At 38.3% G+C, this 19986-nt stretch overlaps 1 protein-coding gene across 1 annotated transcript in view; it reads left to right on the forward strand.

Annotated features, from left to right (window-relative positions):
• Window positions 1-19986, forward strand: part of PARD3B (par-3 family cell polarity regulator beta) — a 1152531-nt gene that overhangs the window by 1021601 nt on the left and 110944 nt on the right. Inside the window, exon 21 of the mRNA XM_027565061.1 lies at window positions 4334-4466. Coding sequence (XP_027420862.1) covers window positions 4334-4466 — 133 coding nt within the window. The remainder of the gene's footprint in view (window positions 1-4333; window positions 4467-19986) is intronic.

Consider the following 19986-nt stretch of genomic DNA (forward strand, 5'->3'; position numbering starts at 1 on the left):
CTGCATTTTAATGCCTTTCTCATGAGGCAACAAGGTAACACTGGCTTTGGAGTCACACACTCCCTGGTCCACCATTCACCAACTGTGCTACTTATTTGAGCCTCAGTGTACTCATCTGTGAAATGTCAATGTCATCCTCACAAATTTGGGGATGAAATGAGATTAAGTGTGTAAAGCATAAATATTATATTTAAGGAGCTTAATAAATGTTACTTTTCTCCAGCCTGTTGTAGTAACGGGAGGGGACTATGGCATGCACAAATGAACACTCATTTTAAAATGTTTTTCAATTGAGGTAATTATCAACTAGGAAGAATAAGGTTAGATTCCAGTGGAGCAGATAATGCCTTACTGTGATGTGTATTGCATTTGGGAATATATTACTATAGGTGACGATGAAGAAAATGACATGGTTTCTGAATTTCATTACAACTTTAAAACTCTGTCCAGCTTTAAAGTGTTATAAGAAAAGCCTGTTTTACTATACATCTGCTTTTAAAGGCGAAGGCAGCATAATTTACAAGAAATCACTACAATATAAATCTGTTTTGTTATACTGCTTGAGTTAATTTAAAATAAAATTTCAGCACATTGAAAGTGCAGGAGTGGCATTGATCACCTACATATGTATATAGCTACAATAGGAACTTTTTTGGTAAGAATGACTGACTAACCTCTACCTTATCCAGTGAACAAATAATACAGCAAGCCTAAATTTTCTAACTCGAAACCTGGAGATGGGATTACTGATACTTTACCAGATTTTATATGGTTGCAAGAGTAGGTGAGTTACATCATAAGCTGATATAACTTCTGAAGCTATCAGACAAAATTCTTAGAATCTCTACTACTGAGTTCCATAAAGCCAGGAAAATAGAAGTTAACATGTAAATAGAGGAAGGAAAAACAGAAGTCCTCAGAAAGTAAGTCCTCAAAGCTAGGCTTAGCTTTCATTCTGGTCCAGTATGTTGTTAGAGGACCCAATCTTTAAGATACTAATTAGATGAAGGAGGAGACACAGGTTGAAAGGTATTAAACAATGACAGAAAGAGCCTTCTTTAAAGTCAGACCTTGTATATCTAGTAGTCATGAGCCTCAGATTTCTCATGTCTATGGAGCAGAACCATAAAAGTTATCTTTATTCTTCTGTGATTTTGAAATATTTACAGCACCTGTTAACACAACTATATAACTCAACTCAAGTGCCAGCTCCTATAGATGGTAATAGCTTTCTAAAGTTTTGGGTTAAGAAAGATTCTAAGACCATGTCTAGGATTATGGGGAAGGAATGCTATAATTGATTAATGATATCTGTTCTGAGCAGAATTGATAGTAAGTGAAAGTCTGTATCTATATATTTTCTATACAACGTCCCATAAATTATAATTATTATGATTACTGCTTCTCTTATGACAAAGGCATTTTTATGTTCCTCAGATTTCTACCTCTTCAACACAAAACGGAATCAATTAACTGCTTTGGGTACAATAGCTGTGTATATCATTTTTATTGATTTGATGGTAAACTTGTGTGTGTTATCTGCAGAGAAGAGCTGAAAGATAAAACCAGAATTTACTATTCCTCATTTTATTATATAAACCAACTACCTGGGAAAAAGTCTGGTATAGTTACTCAAAGTAGAGTGAGGGTTAGACAGAGAAAGAAAATGAATGTTGCAATGTAATCCCTGCTTATCATGAAAGGTTTGCATGGTGTCCTGTAACTTCTCTAAAATATTCACACAAGGGAGAATGTTTTGCACTTAGATGGTCCATGAATTTCTAGACTTTTTCCTGTTTTTCTCTGTGGCCAGATTTCTTCTCTGGGTAAATAGTCATGTTCCTGTCAGCCATAGGGGATTTTCTGAATCATAAACAGCTGATTTTGTATTCTTGCCCCATTCCTTCTATTTGAGAACTGAAATCTGATCAAACCCATATTTTTAAATTTATTTATTTATAGGCATATGGAAGAATAGTTTACGGTCTGAGTGTGATTATTTTTTCCCACAAATGCAGGAAAATTATGGGGATTTTTAAAACAGTCCCTTATCAGTTTCTTTTTTTTTTTTTATTACTGATGATTTCATTCTGCTTGAATTCAATGCTTCGGTTTCTTTGGGTAAACTAATAGATTATGTATGCTGTGTTTGCACCACATTGATTGAACTCATCTGGTGAGTTTGAGCGTGGCTCATGCATGCACGAAATGGGCAGAAGCCTGCACAGTGGATGCAGGCCCGTAGGCAACTCAGAGTACTTAAGACCAAGGAGTGCTCTTCAGAATTAAGCTCAGCTGTCTTTCCCGCCTTCTGTTGTTCAGAAAAGTATCAGACCTTCCACTTTTTTTGTTTTTGTTGTTATCTTTATCAAGTTCTCAAGAAATACTTTTGTTCAAGAAAAGTATAGTAAGGGAACAAAGTCAGAACTATTTAAAGAGAGTTTTAAAATACATATTGAAGAAAAATTAAGGTAAATGATCTGTAAGAAATTGTTTTTTCTCGATCAAAGGCATCAATTACTTGGTGTCCATAGAGCAGGTAGGAAGCCAAGAACCCCGTGCTGATTTTGTACAGAGGATGCTGAAACACGTGGGCCCACTTTCAGTTAGCTTACGATCTAGCAGTAGTTTGGGAAGAATGTTTTCCTTCCAAAAAATGTTTACTCACCATTTTCTTTTTATAGTTCAAGTGTAATTTTTAAATGTTTTAACAAAATAATAGATGACTTTTTTCTACTGCTTTTAGATGTCTCGTTTAAACTTAAAACTCAGCATAATACTTGAGGATCATTCTGGCATGTAGAGGTCTTGTCCGTGGGCCTCCTCCCTACTTCCCTCAGTCTTGCTGGTCGCTCTTCCCAGCTCCCTCCCCTACACCTTGTATACTAGAGCCATGTTTCTCACATACACATGAAATATGAGTATCATTATGGTTAATTGTTACAAATTGAGTTAAAGTACGAACATTTGCAAATCATCTATTTTTTCATTTATTAGAGTAAATTCAAAATACCCCTAAAGGACCAAAACTCTCTTTTATTATAATCTGCTTCCCAAATGAGAGGGGAAGGAAGCGAATGTCAGCTACTATGTCTATGAGGCAGGACAAAAGAAGTTGAGGACCACTGCTTGCCAAACTGACTTCCTTGCATTCCCCCAAAGCAACATGCTTTCTCATTTCTGTTCTATGCATTGTCCTTCCTTCTGCCTTGAATTTTCTCATCTCACTTGTTCAGTTGTTGAGCACCTATGAATCTTTCAAGATTCAGCTAAGATGTCACCTCCTCTTTAGGGTCTTCTGTGATCTCCTTCCATGGCTCTGTTCTCCCCTGTTAAAGTTTAAGCAATCCATGTTCCCTCAACCCCTATGCAGACCTGTAGCATCAGTCACAGTGGATTGTAGTCTTCCATATCCCTTTCAGTTCCCTAACTCCCAGACTGTGTGTTTTTTGTGAATAAGTTCTGTGAAAGTGTTTAAGATCTCTGTGTCTTAACATAAGGTCTGGCACAATAGGGCACTCAGTTATGCCTCAGATCAATCAGAGAAGTTGATCAGCTGTAGAGATCTGGCTAGCATCTTCCTCTTGCTTCCTAGCCCTGATTGTATCACATAATGTTGATTCTGTTGAAAAGGTGGTGACAAATCTAAGCTAAAAGGGAGCCACTGGCTGACCAGTGTGGGGCTGAATGGATAAGTTACTGGAGAAGCTGTAATTCCTGAGAGGAAGAAGTAGCTAAGAAGAGAAGAAAACCTTGGACATGTAGCCAAGATGGCATGTTCTACTATGACCAGCTTTCTATTTTTCTTTTTACTTCTTGGCAAGACTTCTATTTTCTTTTCTTTCTCTATATCCTGCCTGTACCCATATAATGACGTGTACCCCAGCCCCACTCCAAAAATTCACGAATGTCATTGAACTGAACATGCCATGCTACTCTGCATCACATTCAAGCTTCAGGTCAAACAACTGGTCTCAAATAGGCAACATTTATGTAATAAAATGAGATACCACATAAAAAACTAACCAAACTCTGTTCATACAATTTTAAGAAAAAGGTGATGGCTCTTTTAATTGCTCTAGGTCAGGACCTTAAGTTCTCACTCAAAACACACTTATTAATCCCAAGTTAGAGCTAAACATAAAGCACATAAAGAGTAGTTTTGATTTATTTTTGTTACCAGGATTTTCACAGTTTTCCTAGCATGTTTGTACAATATTACTGAATCTTCCAAATTTGAATGTCAGATGTTTTAACAAAATAAAAAATATCAAGAAGCAAGTTTCTAGAATGTTGTTCACCATGTGACTACTTGTCTGATTATGTCCTGCAGTGGCCGGTCCATGAGCGGAAGTGCTGACCGCATCCAAAAGCTGCGGAAAGAGTATTATCAGGCTCGGAGAGAAGGTTTCGCTTTATATGAGGATGACGAAGGAAGAGCAAGACCTGAGTATGACCTTCACTGGGTAAGTCTATGCCTGAATTCATTGCACTCATCTTTACTGATGTAGTTAAGAGCAGAAGAACATGGCTAGGAATGTCCTATACATATCAATGTATATTTAGGTTACTTGGGTTTCATGGATATGAACATTACCTAAACCACAGCCCATTTTCTCCTACAGAAGTTGTTTCTATAAATCAAACCACACTAATGCACAGTAGTTCATTGTAATTGCTTTCATATTTACTCCCTCTTGGACTTGTATGCCTGCTTGTTTGGATGGAGCAGATGTTAGTTATTTTAAAAAAGGCAAGGAATGTTGGTCATTATCTACTGAGCCTTAATCCTTACCCTCCATCTCTTGAGTCCCAGACATCTGGTCAAGCATTGACAGACCATGCAATAGAAGTCATCTCTCCTTTGGAAAACAGTTACTAGAAATAAATTTCGGAAAGGTCTGAAAGATATCCATTCAAAGATATCAAGTGTTAGTATATTGTATCTGAACACTTTACATTTTGCTAATCTTACCAGTACACTAAGATCATTTTATTCTGAGACAAGGGCAGTTTCTTATTAGAGGGTTCTTTATCAAATCATTCCACATTCATGAAGACAAAAGAATATTGTGACCTCTAAAGAAACATTTTTCTGGGTTTTTTCAAAATAGCCTAATTCATCCTGTTATCTTTTTCAAGAAGGCAAGCTCTCTCTCATCCTCTTTGATGATTACTGCCTTTTTCTACAGTTTTTAGTGCTGTCTTGAAAACCAGGTAAGGAACCATCTTATCCATGGTGACCACACCATCTCTTTTGAAGGACTGATCTTTTAAAGGAAAGTTTCCTTTCTTGATTTTCACACCCACATTTGTGTTCATGAGGTCAGTATTGGGAGAGTAGAGTCCAACCACTGAGCTGATTCTCTCTAGTTTTTACTTGGATAGTGTGGTTTCTCATGCGTGAAACCTAGTGCTTTTACACAGGGGTCCAAAAGTCAGTTTCAGCATCTATCACTGTTGTGCACAGCAACTGATATTTCTTAGCGCAGTAGATTCTACCTTGTATGGCAGAGTTTAAAAACGCTTATCAGAAGTACACGGTATGGACTAGCGATTGCCAAGCAAATGGCTTCAGTCTTTTCCAGAGATAAGCATCCTGTGACTACAGATCAGAAGAAATAACTATTTATTGGTTTTATTACCAATATTAGGATTAAGCAGAATAACATTGACTGTGATGGAGCAACTAGTTCTTTAGACTCTCAGTAACAGAAGCAAGATTGCCAAGAGAAATATCAATAACCTCAGATATGCAGACGATACCACCCTTATGGCAGAAAGTGAAGAGGAACTGAAAAGCCTCTTGATGAAAGTGAAAGAGGAGAGTGAAAAAGTTGGCTTAAAGCTCAACATTCAGAAAATGAAGATCATGGCATCTGGTTCCATCACTTCATGGGAAAAAGATGGGGAAATAGTGGAAACAGTGTCAGACTTTATTTTTGGGGCTCCAAAATCACTACAGATGGTGACCGCAGCCATGAAATTAAAAGACACTTACCCCTTGGAAGGAAAGTTATGACCAATCTAGATAGCATATTCAAAAGCAGAGACATTACTATGCCAACAAAGGTCCATCTAGTCGAGGCTATGGTTTTTCTAGTAGTCATGTATGGATGTGAGAGTTGGACTATGAATAAAGCTGAGCACTGAAGAATTGATGCTTTTGAACTGTGGTGTTGGAGAAGACTCTTGAGAGTCCCTTGGACTGCAAGGAGATCCAACCAGTCCATTCTAAAGGAGATCAGTCCTGGGTGATCATTGGAAGGACTGATGCTAAAGCTGAAACTCCAATAGTTTGGCCACCTCATGTGAAGAGCTGACTCATTGGAAAAGACTCTGATGCTGGGAGGGATTGGGGGCAGGAGGAGAAGGGGACGACAGAGGATGAGATGGCTGGATGGCATCACCAACTCTATGGACGTGAGTTTGAGTGAACTCCAGGAGTTGGTGAAGGACAAGGAGGCCTGGCGTGCTGCAATTCATGGGATCGCAAAGAGTCGGACACGACTGAGTGACTAAACTGAACTGAACAGAAGCAAAAAATTTTCATAGAATAACAATCTATAACAATTCACTTCATTTCAGCCTTAATCAAGACTGACTTATTGACTTTGATGGAGGACTCTGTACATAAGACTGTCCTCTCTCAATCAATCAGATGATAAAGGGAAGTTGTTTCCACCAGAACCAAAGCAGAACTCCATGTCCAATGCATTGAAAAGTCTTTCTTCTCAAAACCAATATGAATTCCTATGAGCAAAATAAGATAAATAATTTTGCAATAGATAAAGCAGTCCTGGTTGTTTGAACCTTATTTTATATGATCTCCTTACATCAAGTTGAAAGGATGAAAATTATTAACAGTCATGAGACTTAAAGTTTCCTCTGGTTTACCAAGCCTGAGCTGGATGACTACGCACTCAGGTCCTCCCTATTTGATTCTGTTTCTGTGCCAGGCAAATGTGTAACCAGATGAACAATCTAGTGAGTGAAAGAGTATCTCTCTAATTTGTGTTTCCCATGCTCAGGTGTGTTGAGCTTTGCCAGAAGTGACTGATTTTACATTTCCCAAACAACTGGGGACTACAGCTTCCCAAAAGGATTCTTGGGAAATGCACTGTCATAAAAGCTGAGTGGCGGCCCTTTATGAGATTGGCTGTGATATTCCAAACCAGGGATTAGAATATCAGCATCATTTCCTGTCCTTTCCACAAGCCATGGAAAAACACTATTACCTACTGTCCAACATGGACCGGAGAATCACACCATTGTCTTGCTACTTTTTGAGAGATCCAGGAAAGCATGTTTAGAAATTTAGTCTTTCATTTCTGCCGGTCAGCCAGACCCAACAAGACAGCTTTTATGAGACTGTGGTTCCTAGATTGGCTAGTCTTCAGCATCACCAAGGGTGCCTGTTAAAAACTGAAAAACAGTCTATGAAGAGGAGGGATGGAGCCCCAAAGAGGGCTCCTAGGTGCTTCTCCATCAGGCTTTCTGACCCACAAGTTTTTAAAAATAGGACATTGATTCCAGTTTCTTCAGTAAATACTGAAATAGTTCAACTTCTCTAACAAAATCATTACATGGACCAGCATCGTCAAAAAATACTTTCATGAACTCAGAATTCCTCTAGCTCCCAATACCTCAGATTGAGACGTCTGAGAGAAACTCCCAAGAGTCACACTATACTGGAGAACTTTGGATCGATTGAGAAAAAAATTAGAAGAATAAGTTACCTAATAACTACTTTTAAGATAGGCCAGAAAGAATGAAAGAATGCTCACAAAAGTTTTCAAAGCCAACATGATTAAAACAATCATGGAAAGATTGGGGATAGGATCTATGAATCACTGAAAGAGATGATTAGTTTCTATTCATATTTTTGGTGGTTTTATTTTTTTTTTTTTCACATCTCTGAAATTAGGATGCAGTTTGCAATGACTTTTCACCAGGTGTCATGATATAACTGTCCATTTCTGAACAAGAAATGTTCAGAATTGTGCAGGTTGTTTATTAGAAACTTGAGAGAAAATCCTTGAGAAATTTTGGAGCACGCTTTTAAGAAAGGCTACTCCTTGATATTTGTTAAATGTATTTGTATCGGGGGACTACACCCCTTGCTTTGGTTCCCCCTCTGACTTTCTGAATCTTCCCAGCCATCTTGTGGGTAGTTCTCTACCGATGTTACACCTGCTCAGTGGCCCAGAGCCAAGGATTTCTCTTAGTGCTCTCTTGGGTTCTCCCTTGCTCTTACATCTCTCTTTTCCTTTTCCTTTTTCTGTGTCTCCTATTCAATTTTAACCAACATTTTCTCAGTCTTGGTGTAGGCCCAGTACTGGTAAACAAAAGTGTATTGTCTCTATTAGAGGAACTCACAGTCTAGCCGGGAATACAGACATCTAAGCCAAAACCAAGAAAAGGACATTAATCTACGTGAGAAATGCTCTCGTGTAGAGTGATACTATCTTCTAAATGAGTGCAGAGAAAGCAGTTAATTCTGTTGAAGGCAGGGTGTGTGTGAGGGGTGCTGGGAAAGCAATAGAGAGCATTTGGAAGTTGCCTCAGTCCTATATTTTGTTCTTTTCTCCTCAAACACACAGGTTTTTCTTTTTCCCAAAGGAGTTCTTGATGTATTCACTTCATTTGTGTTAAAATAAATGAATACACACAGATTGCAAGGTTTGTAAATATGGACATGAGACCTTAAAAAGTCCTTTCAGCAAGTCTGTTTTGTATCTGTGTTCCCATCTAGCCTCTGAAAAGCTGTAAAGAACAAGTAGAGGGAAATTCAATGGCTGTGAGTGAGATGACTGGCGAGTTTTTATAGGCCCAATTAAGTGAGCCAGATAGGCTAGCTGAGAACTTTTCTCTTCTGCCAAAAGAAAACATAATAACATAATACCTGATATCTGCCGGCATTTTATGTTCTGTAAAACTTGTAAAGACTGTCACAGTCATCTGGCCACAGGCTATGGTTTATTGTTGTTGGGCTTTTAAACAGTATTATTATTAGCAGATAAAAATTATCTGCTTATTTAACAGCAGCATGAATATCCTGTAAGTAACTTTGGAAATGGGATGGTTCTAAAGTTTTCTAAAAATTTTAATACCATTATTACTATCTTTTTTCAAGAGTTACATGGCATGTATTATATCCCTTTCCTCTTTTTAATTCTTTGGCTAAATTGGAAGAATATTTACCTATAAGAGGGTGGGAGGGAGGGAGGCTGGTTTCCATTGTCAAAGACATAGCACTCTGTGTTTTGACAAAGGGGATTAGTTCACGTAGGTCATGGTTGGAACAGAGATGGTTGGGTGAAGAAATAAAAACATTCTGAAAGATTTGTTTCTTCTAATATGAAGATGATTTAGAAACCAACTCAAAGGAACATACTTGGCAGCTATCTTAACAGTGAGGGACACATCTGGTGAATCCTGTAGTCAGAGGAAAGGGAGGTCAAGATGCTAAGATCGTGCTAGCTGGCTTAGGAGCAGATTTAAGATGGAATGTGTAATAGCCACACAAGTACAAAACCCATCAGAAGGTCATGTTCTAAACAAGGGATAAGAGAGATGAGCTCCCGCTGTCTAGTGGTCCGATACCAGAACTGAGACTTGTTCATATTTTTCCTTCTCTTTCTCCTGGCGGGCATCTGTTAAAAACTAGGGACATTAAAAAACAATTATGGATTAGTCAGTGGCTGTTAAGTTGCAACAGAAACCTCATTCAAACTGGCCTAAGCAAAAACAGAAACTTTGTTGGCTTACATAACTTTAAGGTCCATAGGTGTATCTGACTTCAGGCAAAGCTGGGTCCTACTCCTTCCCACAGGCCATTAGGAGCTCGTTATTAGGAGAATAACTTTTGTGCTTCTCTCTGTCGGGACCATTGTCAAGGGACTCCCCTATAAGACAGCCTCAGCAGCCTCAACCCAGCAACTCTATAGAAAGAGATTGTCTCATCCCCAGGATATCCCGAAAGTCCTAGAACTGATGTTCAATACAGTCCTCAATGGCTTGTTGACTCAGCCTGGGTCACCTGTCCACTCCTGAGCGCCCATGGCCAAAAAGATGTAGTATTCTTACTGGTCAGAATTATATCACAAGGCCACTCCTGGAACCAGAAAGTAGAAACAGTCCTACATAAATTCGATGAATGAGTGTAAGTGAAGCAGTGGTTCCCAAAAGAAAATCAAGCTGCTGTCACGAGGGAAAAATGGATGTCGGGCACAATTAGGAGTTGTCTACTATAATTCCTAGTTTTTAAAATGACATAAACTTTATCTTCTTAGATTATCAAGAAAAGAGAGATAAAGACTTTTCCCTTCACATATTTTCAAGTTTATCATTAGAAAAGATGATTCTATTATTCTTAAAGTTGCTGCCATTGTTGGCTAGGTAAAAGGAAGAAGATTTCTTTTTGTCTACTAGTTCAGTATCTTTGAGCTACCCCAAGAACACAGCTGGCTTCACTGAGTTATTCATGAAAAATAAACAGACCATTGGCTGTTTGTTCAGATAAGCAAGTGACATTTTGATTTACCCAAGACCTAGGAATTTGCCTTAGAAAGAAGCAATAGAATGCTTTGAAGAGATAAAAAGTAACTCATTTTCCTTGGATAAGAATTGCTTTATCTGTAGCCGCATGGATTGTTATTTTGTGACAAGTACATATGCTATTCTGAAAAGCTTCACAAGATGGAATGAGGTAATGAATTAGAACCATCAAATGTGTGTATCCACAAAGGTTGTAGTTTGGCTCCTACCAGAGTTAACCAACCCCTTCTCAGTTGACGAGACCCTCTTGAACTCCATAAACACACCCTTTCCAACGTGTCCCTCCATCAACAGTTGAGTGTTTCCCCTGATTTCCTAAAACAGCTGAACTGAGGAGTTTAAGAAGTACCAAGGCAGATACTGTCTACAAATTAGGGGGATTTTGGAAGGGCTTGAGTTTTGATAGAATGTGACACTGGTAAAACTTCAAATGCCACCTGAAAGATTGGGACTCGCTCATCTAGATTTCAGGAAGTAGTGAAATTTCTAGGAAAGAAGACAATAAATTGAAGATCCTTTTTTTTCTTTTGGTTGGTAGCATCGGTCCTCCTGTATTTCAGTGTGGCTTTCACAGCATGATGACATATTAGCCATATGGAAGAAGATTATGTGAATGAATTTCTAGCTTTTAAACATGTATTACTTTGAAAGAAGGCAACATGTTTACAGTCAATCCCCAACATAAAAACAAACTATGTTTCAGAAAACCAGTAAGAAATCGATGGCTGGAACCTGGGAATGATTTTCCCCATAGGAAAAAAAATTACTGGTTGTAAGATACTGGACTAGTCTAAAAAAAGTACATTAAAATCCAATAACTTTGTACTAGTCACAGAACGGGCTTCCCTGCTGGTTCAGTGGTAAAGAATCAGCCTGCCAATGCAAGAGACTGGGGTTCAGTCGCTGGGTCAGGAAAATCCCCCAGAGGAGGAAATGGCAACCCACTCCAGTATTCTTCCCTAGGAAACCCCGTGGACAGAAGAACCTGGTGGGCTACAGTCCATGGGGCTGCAAAACAGTCAGACACAACTTAGTGACTAAGCAGCAATGACAGAACATGAACCCAGAAGTGGGAGCAGGGGAACCATCTGAGCCAGTGGCCAAAAAAGAAGTTTCCTTCTTCCTTCTTTTCTGGACACACTTTGGAGATGTTCTATAGCCCCTCCCTATCTCTCAGTCTTCAAGGATGTCTCCCCAGGTTTCCTGACCCATAATCCCTCCTACCTCATTATCATACTACACTTAAGTCCATGCTTCCCTCCAGAGAGCTCAGGAGTCCAAGGTGACCTCTCTTCATGGTCCTCCATTTAAGTACCTATTCTCCTGTAGTTTATTTTCATCACTCTGAGCTGGGGGAGGTAGAGCTGGGGCAAATAATTGGATCCATGAAGGTTCTTCCCACTCTCTGAAAGACTTCTCTTTCTAAAGCAGGTATTTGATTTAACCCTAATAAGGTAAAAATTAGGCAGCATAGGGGAAGTCTAGAAGGGAACAGGAGAGAGGTCAATAGAATCCATCCTTAGAAACAGTCCCTTTGTGAAACCGAGGGGCAAGAGCGCCTTGGCTGTTAAGGCATTTTCTCCACACCTTTTTGCTGCTGCATCATGGCCTGAAGCTCCTCCAGCACCTCTCCTCTGTGTACAGAGCCCAAGTTACCCCACATCTCCCAGTCAAACTGCTTTCCTGTGGGTAATGACCTGATCCTAGAGGTGGCACTGATTTCTCCAGCAGCCTGGCCCTCAACTCCCTCAAAAGAAGTCTTTTGTTTCTAAGTCTTCCCCCAGTGGCCTAGGGCCAGTTGCCACAACTTACACAGTCCATGACTCCTCAGTCAGCACTGTTTGAAGTCTCCCCTGAAGATGCTACTCCAAACTAATGCCTTCTCACCCAGTCTTCCTAAGCCCACAGATAGAGGTCCTGAATTTTAGACCCAACACACAGCAGGTATGGGAAGCATTTTAGAGCATGGGCCCTGTGTTCATATTCAGGCTACACCGCTTGCTAACTGGCTAAATTTGGCCCATTTATTTAGCCTCTCAGTCTTCTTTAAAATTCGGACACTAGTAGTATCTCATATAGTATTGTGACCATGAATAAACTATTACATGTAAAGCACTTAGAATGGCATCTGGCATGCAGTAAAGTGTTCAAGAAACGTGAAGAATTTTTAAGTGGTGCATGTACTGAGGTATTCAGAAATAATATGTTCCATTAGCCAGACAACTGTTCTAAGTCATTGTTGGAGTTGAACCTCTTTGGTTATTCCAGAGTTCTGGGACATTGTACAGCACACAGAGCATTTGGAAGGTCTTCCAGTCGTGCTCACTCTGGTTACCCCTGAGGTGCCCACAGCCCTTTCAGGTGGTAACTGTCAGGACCGGTTATAAGGCACTTTTGGCAAAGTCCATGGGTCAGGAGGTCAATATCTATTTCCCTGTCTCCCCCACACAAACTTTTCCTTCCAAAGTGTGTTCCTTTCATCCCTGACCCCAGGGGCACACCTAATCTCTTTAATGAGCTTGCGCTAAAATCAAAGACCAAAAAACGAAAGAACGTTAGAAGCTTCTGTTTTCAACTCTGCAAAAATCCTGAAGCAAAGAAACACTTTGACACGAGAAAGAAAAAAAGAAAAAAAAAGCTTACAGTTACCAAAGGGGAAAGCCAGGAAGGGATAAATTTGAAATTTGAGATTAAAAGATACACACTAGTATACATAAATTGATAAACAAAAAGGACCTATTGTATAGCAGAGGGAACTATATTCAGTATCTTGTAATAACCTATAACGGCAGAGAATCTGAAAGAGAATACATGTATATATATATGCATAACTGAATCACTTTGCTGAAACATCATAAAGCAGCTATACTTCAAAGAAAAAATAAAAAATTTAAAAAGAGAAAAAGAAATACCTGGGTCTAGTTAAGGACTTAAAATAGGGAGAGAAGAATACAAAGAGAATATATGTAAATTATTTACTCAATAAATGTTACTACAGCCAGCTCAGTAATAACAATGGCATCAACACTGATTCTATAAGCAAATACCTTATATTACTCCAGACAACTCCATGTGGTAGGTGTCTTCAATTCTATTTTACAGATGAGGAAACTAATGTTCTGAAACTTTGTGCATAGTCACATGATCCGTAGCAAAGCTGATACTCCAATCTGTGCCGACTCCCTGTGGAACAGAAGAAAGGAAGGCCACTGTGACAGCTGTTGAGATGTTTTTTCTACAAGAGATGTTTGAAAGAAAGAGAATCTCTGCTGAATTATCTTTAAGTATCACTCATGATTTGTTTTTAACCCAATAGAACTGAACCCAAACCAAATGCTGGTATCATTTCATCACTTCTCTCTAAAAGTCAAAATAAAATCATTCTTTTTATGCTATAATCAAATAAGTTAGGCTATCTCTGGCTCAAACCCAAACCTAAATACCAAAAATCAGAAAAAGAAAGTTCAGAACCACATTATTTTTCCATAATATGTAAAAAAAAAAGCCTATGCTTTAGTTACATTAGAGTGAAAAAAGAACTCTTTCTGCTTCTAATGAGCAATTAATTCCAGCTCAGGATGTTGAGTTTAGAATAGGTTAAGTTCCCCCAAACCACAGCCGTTTGTGTTGGATCATGGTTAAAAACCCAGAACTCCAGTTTCTACAATAATCACATTCTTTTCTTCTACTGCAATGGGAGAAATGACGATTTTTATGTAACATAGGAAAAACCATAGCAGAAACGCCTATGAATTCCAGATTTCCTAAACTGTTTTCAAAGCTGTTTAAAATCAGTTGAATACATTTTATTTTAGCAGAGCTCAAAATTCTGAAATAAACTTTGGGAACTGAAATTTTTTAAATGAATATGTTTGGAGGAAAAGATATGAAAATTCACTTAATTAGCATGTTTAGCACATGAATCACTTAACTTTGATGACAATGAAAACTCCATATGAACCATATTTGTGTTCAGAGCCCAAAACCCAGAACCACCCCTTGCACAGCTTCCTAACTGTAATTAACCGATCAGGTCGCTGTGGTAGCCATCTTTTTCTTTCAGCTTAAGAAAAATTTTGACTCAGAGTCATTCTGAAATTTAACATCATTTGGTTCTTGTTAAGTAGTGACTAGTCTGGTGTTATGATGGGAAAAAGAAAAGTCAGAGAAAGCTCTTCTCCGAAATAAACGAGAAGAACACTTGAGTCAAAGAAAATCCTAAAATGATCACAATCACAACAGCAGTATTGGAACTGCCATTCTCCACAGGAAGAATGACCCCTTTTGAAAGATTGTAATGACACAGACTAGAGTCTGTGACTTTACAGTCCTCCTATGACTCTCATTAATTTCTCTGTCTCATACCAAGCCTTGAAATCATGGTGCTAATTCTCAGAGTGTTTATGAGAAAGTGCAAAAGTTGACACCACTGACTTCAGCTAGGCTGACAGGAAAACTTTCCATTTGTTCAGTAAATGAACTAAGAAGAGAGGGTGTAATGTTATTATTATAAACGACTGGTAAATTATTCCTTTTCTGTTTTGATACGACTTTCGTAAAGCAATGGAGTTCTTCGGTTTTTATGTCCATGAAGCTTTCTTCTGATAATTTAGATCATTTTATGTTACCTCTCAGCCTATTCCCTAGACAGCAAAGCCAAAGCAGCAATGAAGAATAGTTTTTCCACAGTCATTCATTCCTTTGTTGATTTATTTATCCACTGAATATTTACCGGTTTATACATGAGTATGCATCAAGCCTAACACTTGGATCAACGCTTACCAACAAAGAAGGAACACCTCAGTGGTGTGTGTGTGTGTGTGTGAAAGAGTGAGAGGTAGAAGCTATTATTGTTTTGAAGTTTCTCCTTTAGGGAAGCAGTAGGAAATATTGTGTGACAAAGAGGTTCCCTGGCATTATCTGATGTCTTTCACCTAATGAACCTTCTTGCTCACCCTGTGAAAATGGAGACTCCCAAGCCATGTGGAGATACTTCCATTTTTCAGTTTTGTTTTCCTATCTTCATCAATTATCAGAGTCCCAGATTGTTTCTGAATAGCAACTCTATTTTCATTGTAATTTTTATACATATCAATTACTTTTCTTTTCCTCATCTATTTGGCATGGACCAGGTTTCCTGTTTTCCATACAATTCCCTTTACAGTAATTTCCCAGGTTTAAATTGTCAGACAGCACTTCAGCAGCAACGTGCTCTATGCATCTGTGGTTGTAAAGGAATCAGAAATTTACATTCCAGAGAAGGAAATCATGGCCCCACAATGAATGTGAATGATGGCAGGAAGAAATCTTTTAACAGTACTTAAATTGGTCATTGAGAAAAACTATGAGATTTAGAGTTTTGTGGTTTACCTGGGGTTCTAGGACTATTTTTAAATTTCCCAATTTCAGAAGTGGGTACTTTCTCCTTTCTACATATGGTTGCATAGATGTAAGGTTTAAAATGTCTTGAATACATGATGATGAAAGAATTAAACAAGATGACAAGCAAGTAGGAAGGAACTGACATTTTGTTTCCAGCATTCCATATTTCCACGTAATTTATTTTTAAGTTTAATTTATCAGAATGTTTTAATCCTTTTGCAATTAGAAGCTCTTAAAGACTTTTCTTTGCTTGGAGGTTTCCTCTACAAAAGAAGAAGAAACCCTGTTAATGTCCCTGATCGATTATCCACTTTCACTCATGCTGTGTCACTTTGGTCCCAGGACTGAAGAATAAAATTTCAAAGTGCATGGTAGTTTAGTCATACATTCACGTATTAATTAGTTCCTTAGAACTTTATTTCAAATCTTGAAAGATGATGCTGTTAAAGTGCTACACTCAAGATGCCAGCATATTCAGAAAACTCAGCAGTGGCCGCAGGACTGGAAAAAGTCAGTTTTCAATAGTATTGAACTGAGAACTTCCAGATGTTCAAACTGGATTTAGAAAAGACAAAGGAACCAGAGATCAAATTGCCAGCATCCATTTGATCATAGAAAAGCAAGAGAATTACAGAAAAACATCTACTTCTGCTTCATTGACTACACTAAAGCCTTTGACTGTGTGGATCACAACAAACTGTGGAAAATTCTGAAAGAGATGGGAATACCAGACCACCTGACCTGCCTCCTGAGAAACCTGTATGCAGGTCAGGAAGCAACAATTAGAACTGGACATGGAACGACGACTGGTTCCAAATAGGAAAAGGAGTACATCAAGGCTGTATATTGTCACCCTGCTTACTTAAACTATATGCATAGTACATCATGCAAAATGCCAGACTTGATGAAGCACAAGCTGGAATCAAGATTGCCAGGAGAAATAGCAATAACCTCAGATATGTAGATGACACCACCCTTATGGCAGAAAACAAAGAGGAAATAAAGAACCTATTGATGAAGGTGAAAGAGGAGAGTGAAAAATACTGGCTTAAAACTCAACATTCAAAAAACTAAGATCATGGCAGTCCCATCACTTTATGGCAAATAGATGGGTAAACAATGGAAACAGTGAGAGACTTTATTTTCTGGGGCTCCAAAATCACTGCAGATGGTGACTGCAGCCATGAAATTAAAAGATACTTGCTCCTTGGAAGAAAAGCTATGACCAACCTAGACAGCATATTAAAAAGCAGAGACATTACTTTGCCCACAAAGGCCCATGTAATAAAAGCTATGGTTTTTCCAGTAGTCATGTATGGATGTGAGAGTTGGACCACAAAGAAGGCTGAGTGCCAAAGAATTGATGCTTTTGAACTATGGTGTTGGAGAAGACTCTTGAGAGTCCCTTGGACTGCAAGGAGATCAAACCAGTCAATCCTAAAGGAAATCAGTCCTGAGTGTTCATTGGAAGGACTAATGCTGAAGCTGAAGCTCCCATACTTTGGCCACCTGATGCAAAGAGCCAGCTCATTAGAAAAGACCCTGATGCTGGGGAAGATTGAAGACAGGCACAGAAGAGGACAACAGAGGATGATATGGTTGGAAGGTATCACCAACTCAATAGACATGAGTTTGAGCAAGCACCACTCAGAAAACTCAGCAGTGGCCACAGGACTGGAAAAGTGGTGAAGGACAGGGAAGCCTGGCGTGCTGCAAGCATAGGGTTGCAAAGAGTTGGACACGACTGAGTAGCTGAAAAACCACAAAACTTTTATTTGGTGGTAACTCTGTGCCAAAGTTGACTTGACTCTGAGGAATTAAGAGTTGTGTCTGATGGGAAAGGCAGATAGGAAGCATGATTTCAGACATTATGGGATGTTTAGGAGTAATTGTACAGGGAAAGATTTACAGGTGAATGCATGGTAAAGAGAGATTAACCAAGAATGAAGAGGCTAGATGCTTTTATCCTATAAAACTTCCCAGTGTGTGTTTAACCCTTCCTTTTGTCTGCATTTAGGGCACTGTGCCTCCAAGTAAGCTCCTCCGAATGTCCTTTGGAACATCTGCTTAGTTGCTCAGTCAAGTCCGTCTCTTTGCAACTCTGTGGACTGTAGCCCCCGAGGATCCTCCGTCCATGGGGATTCTTCAGGCAAGAATACTGGAGTGGGTTGCCATGTCCTCCTCCAGGGGATCTTCCCAACCCAGGGATTGACCAGGTCTCCCACATTGCAGTTGGATTCTTTACCATCTGAGCCAACAGGGAAACCCTTGTAATGTCTAAGCAGATATAAAGTGGCTTGTGTGATATTTCACAATCATACTTTTCTATGGACCCAACCTCTCATTTTAAGGATTTGAGTGTTTGTGCATCATGTTTGTCCCAGTTACTGACTGAGATCTTCCCTAGAGGGTAGATTTTCTGTGTGTTACAACTTATTAGATGTTCATAAAACCAGTTAGTCACAATTGACATTTTCAAAGATTTGGAGTAGAATAGAATATTTCAGAGGAATGGCATATTTACTACCGTAAATATGAGTATTGGTGGATGGAAATTTTGTTTCACAGCCAGTGTGCACACATACGTGTATGTGCTGGGTCATGATGTAAAGTAGACTTCTTCCTATGGGTCATGATTTTTTAAAGGCTGAAAAACTCTAGTCTAGACTTTAAGTTCCATAATATCTGGTTGGTTTGCCATTTCATTTATAATAACTCATATAGTATTTGTTTCAGACTAGGGGCTCAAGAATTTTTTTGAGTAAATATTGTTGAATACATCCTACCACATAATTTAAGGCACAATTTTTTCTTCTGGATTATATCCATAGTATTATACTATGTATAGATAATGATGGATATGTACAGTTTGCATATACATTAATTAATTTACTTTAGCAGCTGATGTAGCTCTTAAATGGACATTTTAAGAGTTTAAATTATACAACCAGATCAGGTGAATATAGTTGCCATTGTTGTCGTTGTCCAGTTGCCAAGTCACGTCCAACTCTTCGCGACCCCGTGAAGTGCAGCATGCCACTTCCCTGTCCCTCACCATCTCCCAGAGTTTTCTCAAGTTCCTATCTACTGCATCAGACATAGTCGGCATACTCTAGCTTTTTTTTTGTTTTCCAAAAATGACTGTTTTTTCTTTTACATCAAAAAAAGTTTCATTATAAATATAATCCACGCTCACTATAAAAAAAAGTAGATAATTGTTAAAAAAAGGGCTACAACAGAAATTTCAGTCACCTTTAGTTGACCACACAATAAGTGAACACTGTTTTGGAGAACTTTCTTTTGTATACGCACATACATACACACACACACACACAAATACACGTACCCATGCATCTCACATATAGTAATTATATTGGAATCCTACTGAATGTACTGTTACTTAAACTACTTTTTTCACTTTTTATTAGATGGTAAGCATTTCTAATGCCATTAAATACTCTTCAAAAATATGAATTTAATGCTTAATGCACAGTATTTTCTAGAAGGGACTTTCCTGGTGGCTCAGATGGTAAAGAATCTGCCTGGAATTTTCTAGAAAGGATATTCCATAACTGAGTAATCACTATTGTTGTTGGATGTTTAAATTATTTTTATCATTTCTTATATAGGTAATAATGTACAAATTAGCTTTCTAAATAAATCTCTGCATCCTTATGTTATTGTTTTGGTATCATAAATCAATATATTTGTTATTTAATATAAGGCTATGAAAAAAAATTTAATTGATCCAAATAACCCAGCTTGCCCTTAGAAAAGTTACTAAATTTATATTCTTATTAACAGCATATTTATTAATACATCCAACACATATCATTGCTCCATCTTATATAGGTTTCATAGCAGCCCTATTAAAACTGAGTGTTTTCATTTATCTTTTTATCAACTTGATAGGAAATATCAAGTACTTTGTTTTCATTAAATTACAACTGAAATTGAGCAATTCATGTGTTTATTGGCCATATAAATTTCTTCTTTTCTATGAATTTTTCATTTTTCCATTACAACATTTTCCTTTTTTGCTCG

This window comes from Bos indicus x Bos taurus, chromosome 2, assembly GCF_003369695.1.
Source record: "Bos indicus x Bos taurus breed Angus x Brahman F1 hybrid chromosome 2, Bos_hybrid_MaternalHap_v2.0, whole genome shotgun sequence".
In the NCBI taxonomy this organism is placed as follows: Eukaryota; Metazoa; Chordata; class Mammalia; order Artiodactyla; family Bovidae; genus Bos; species Bos indicus x Bos taurus.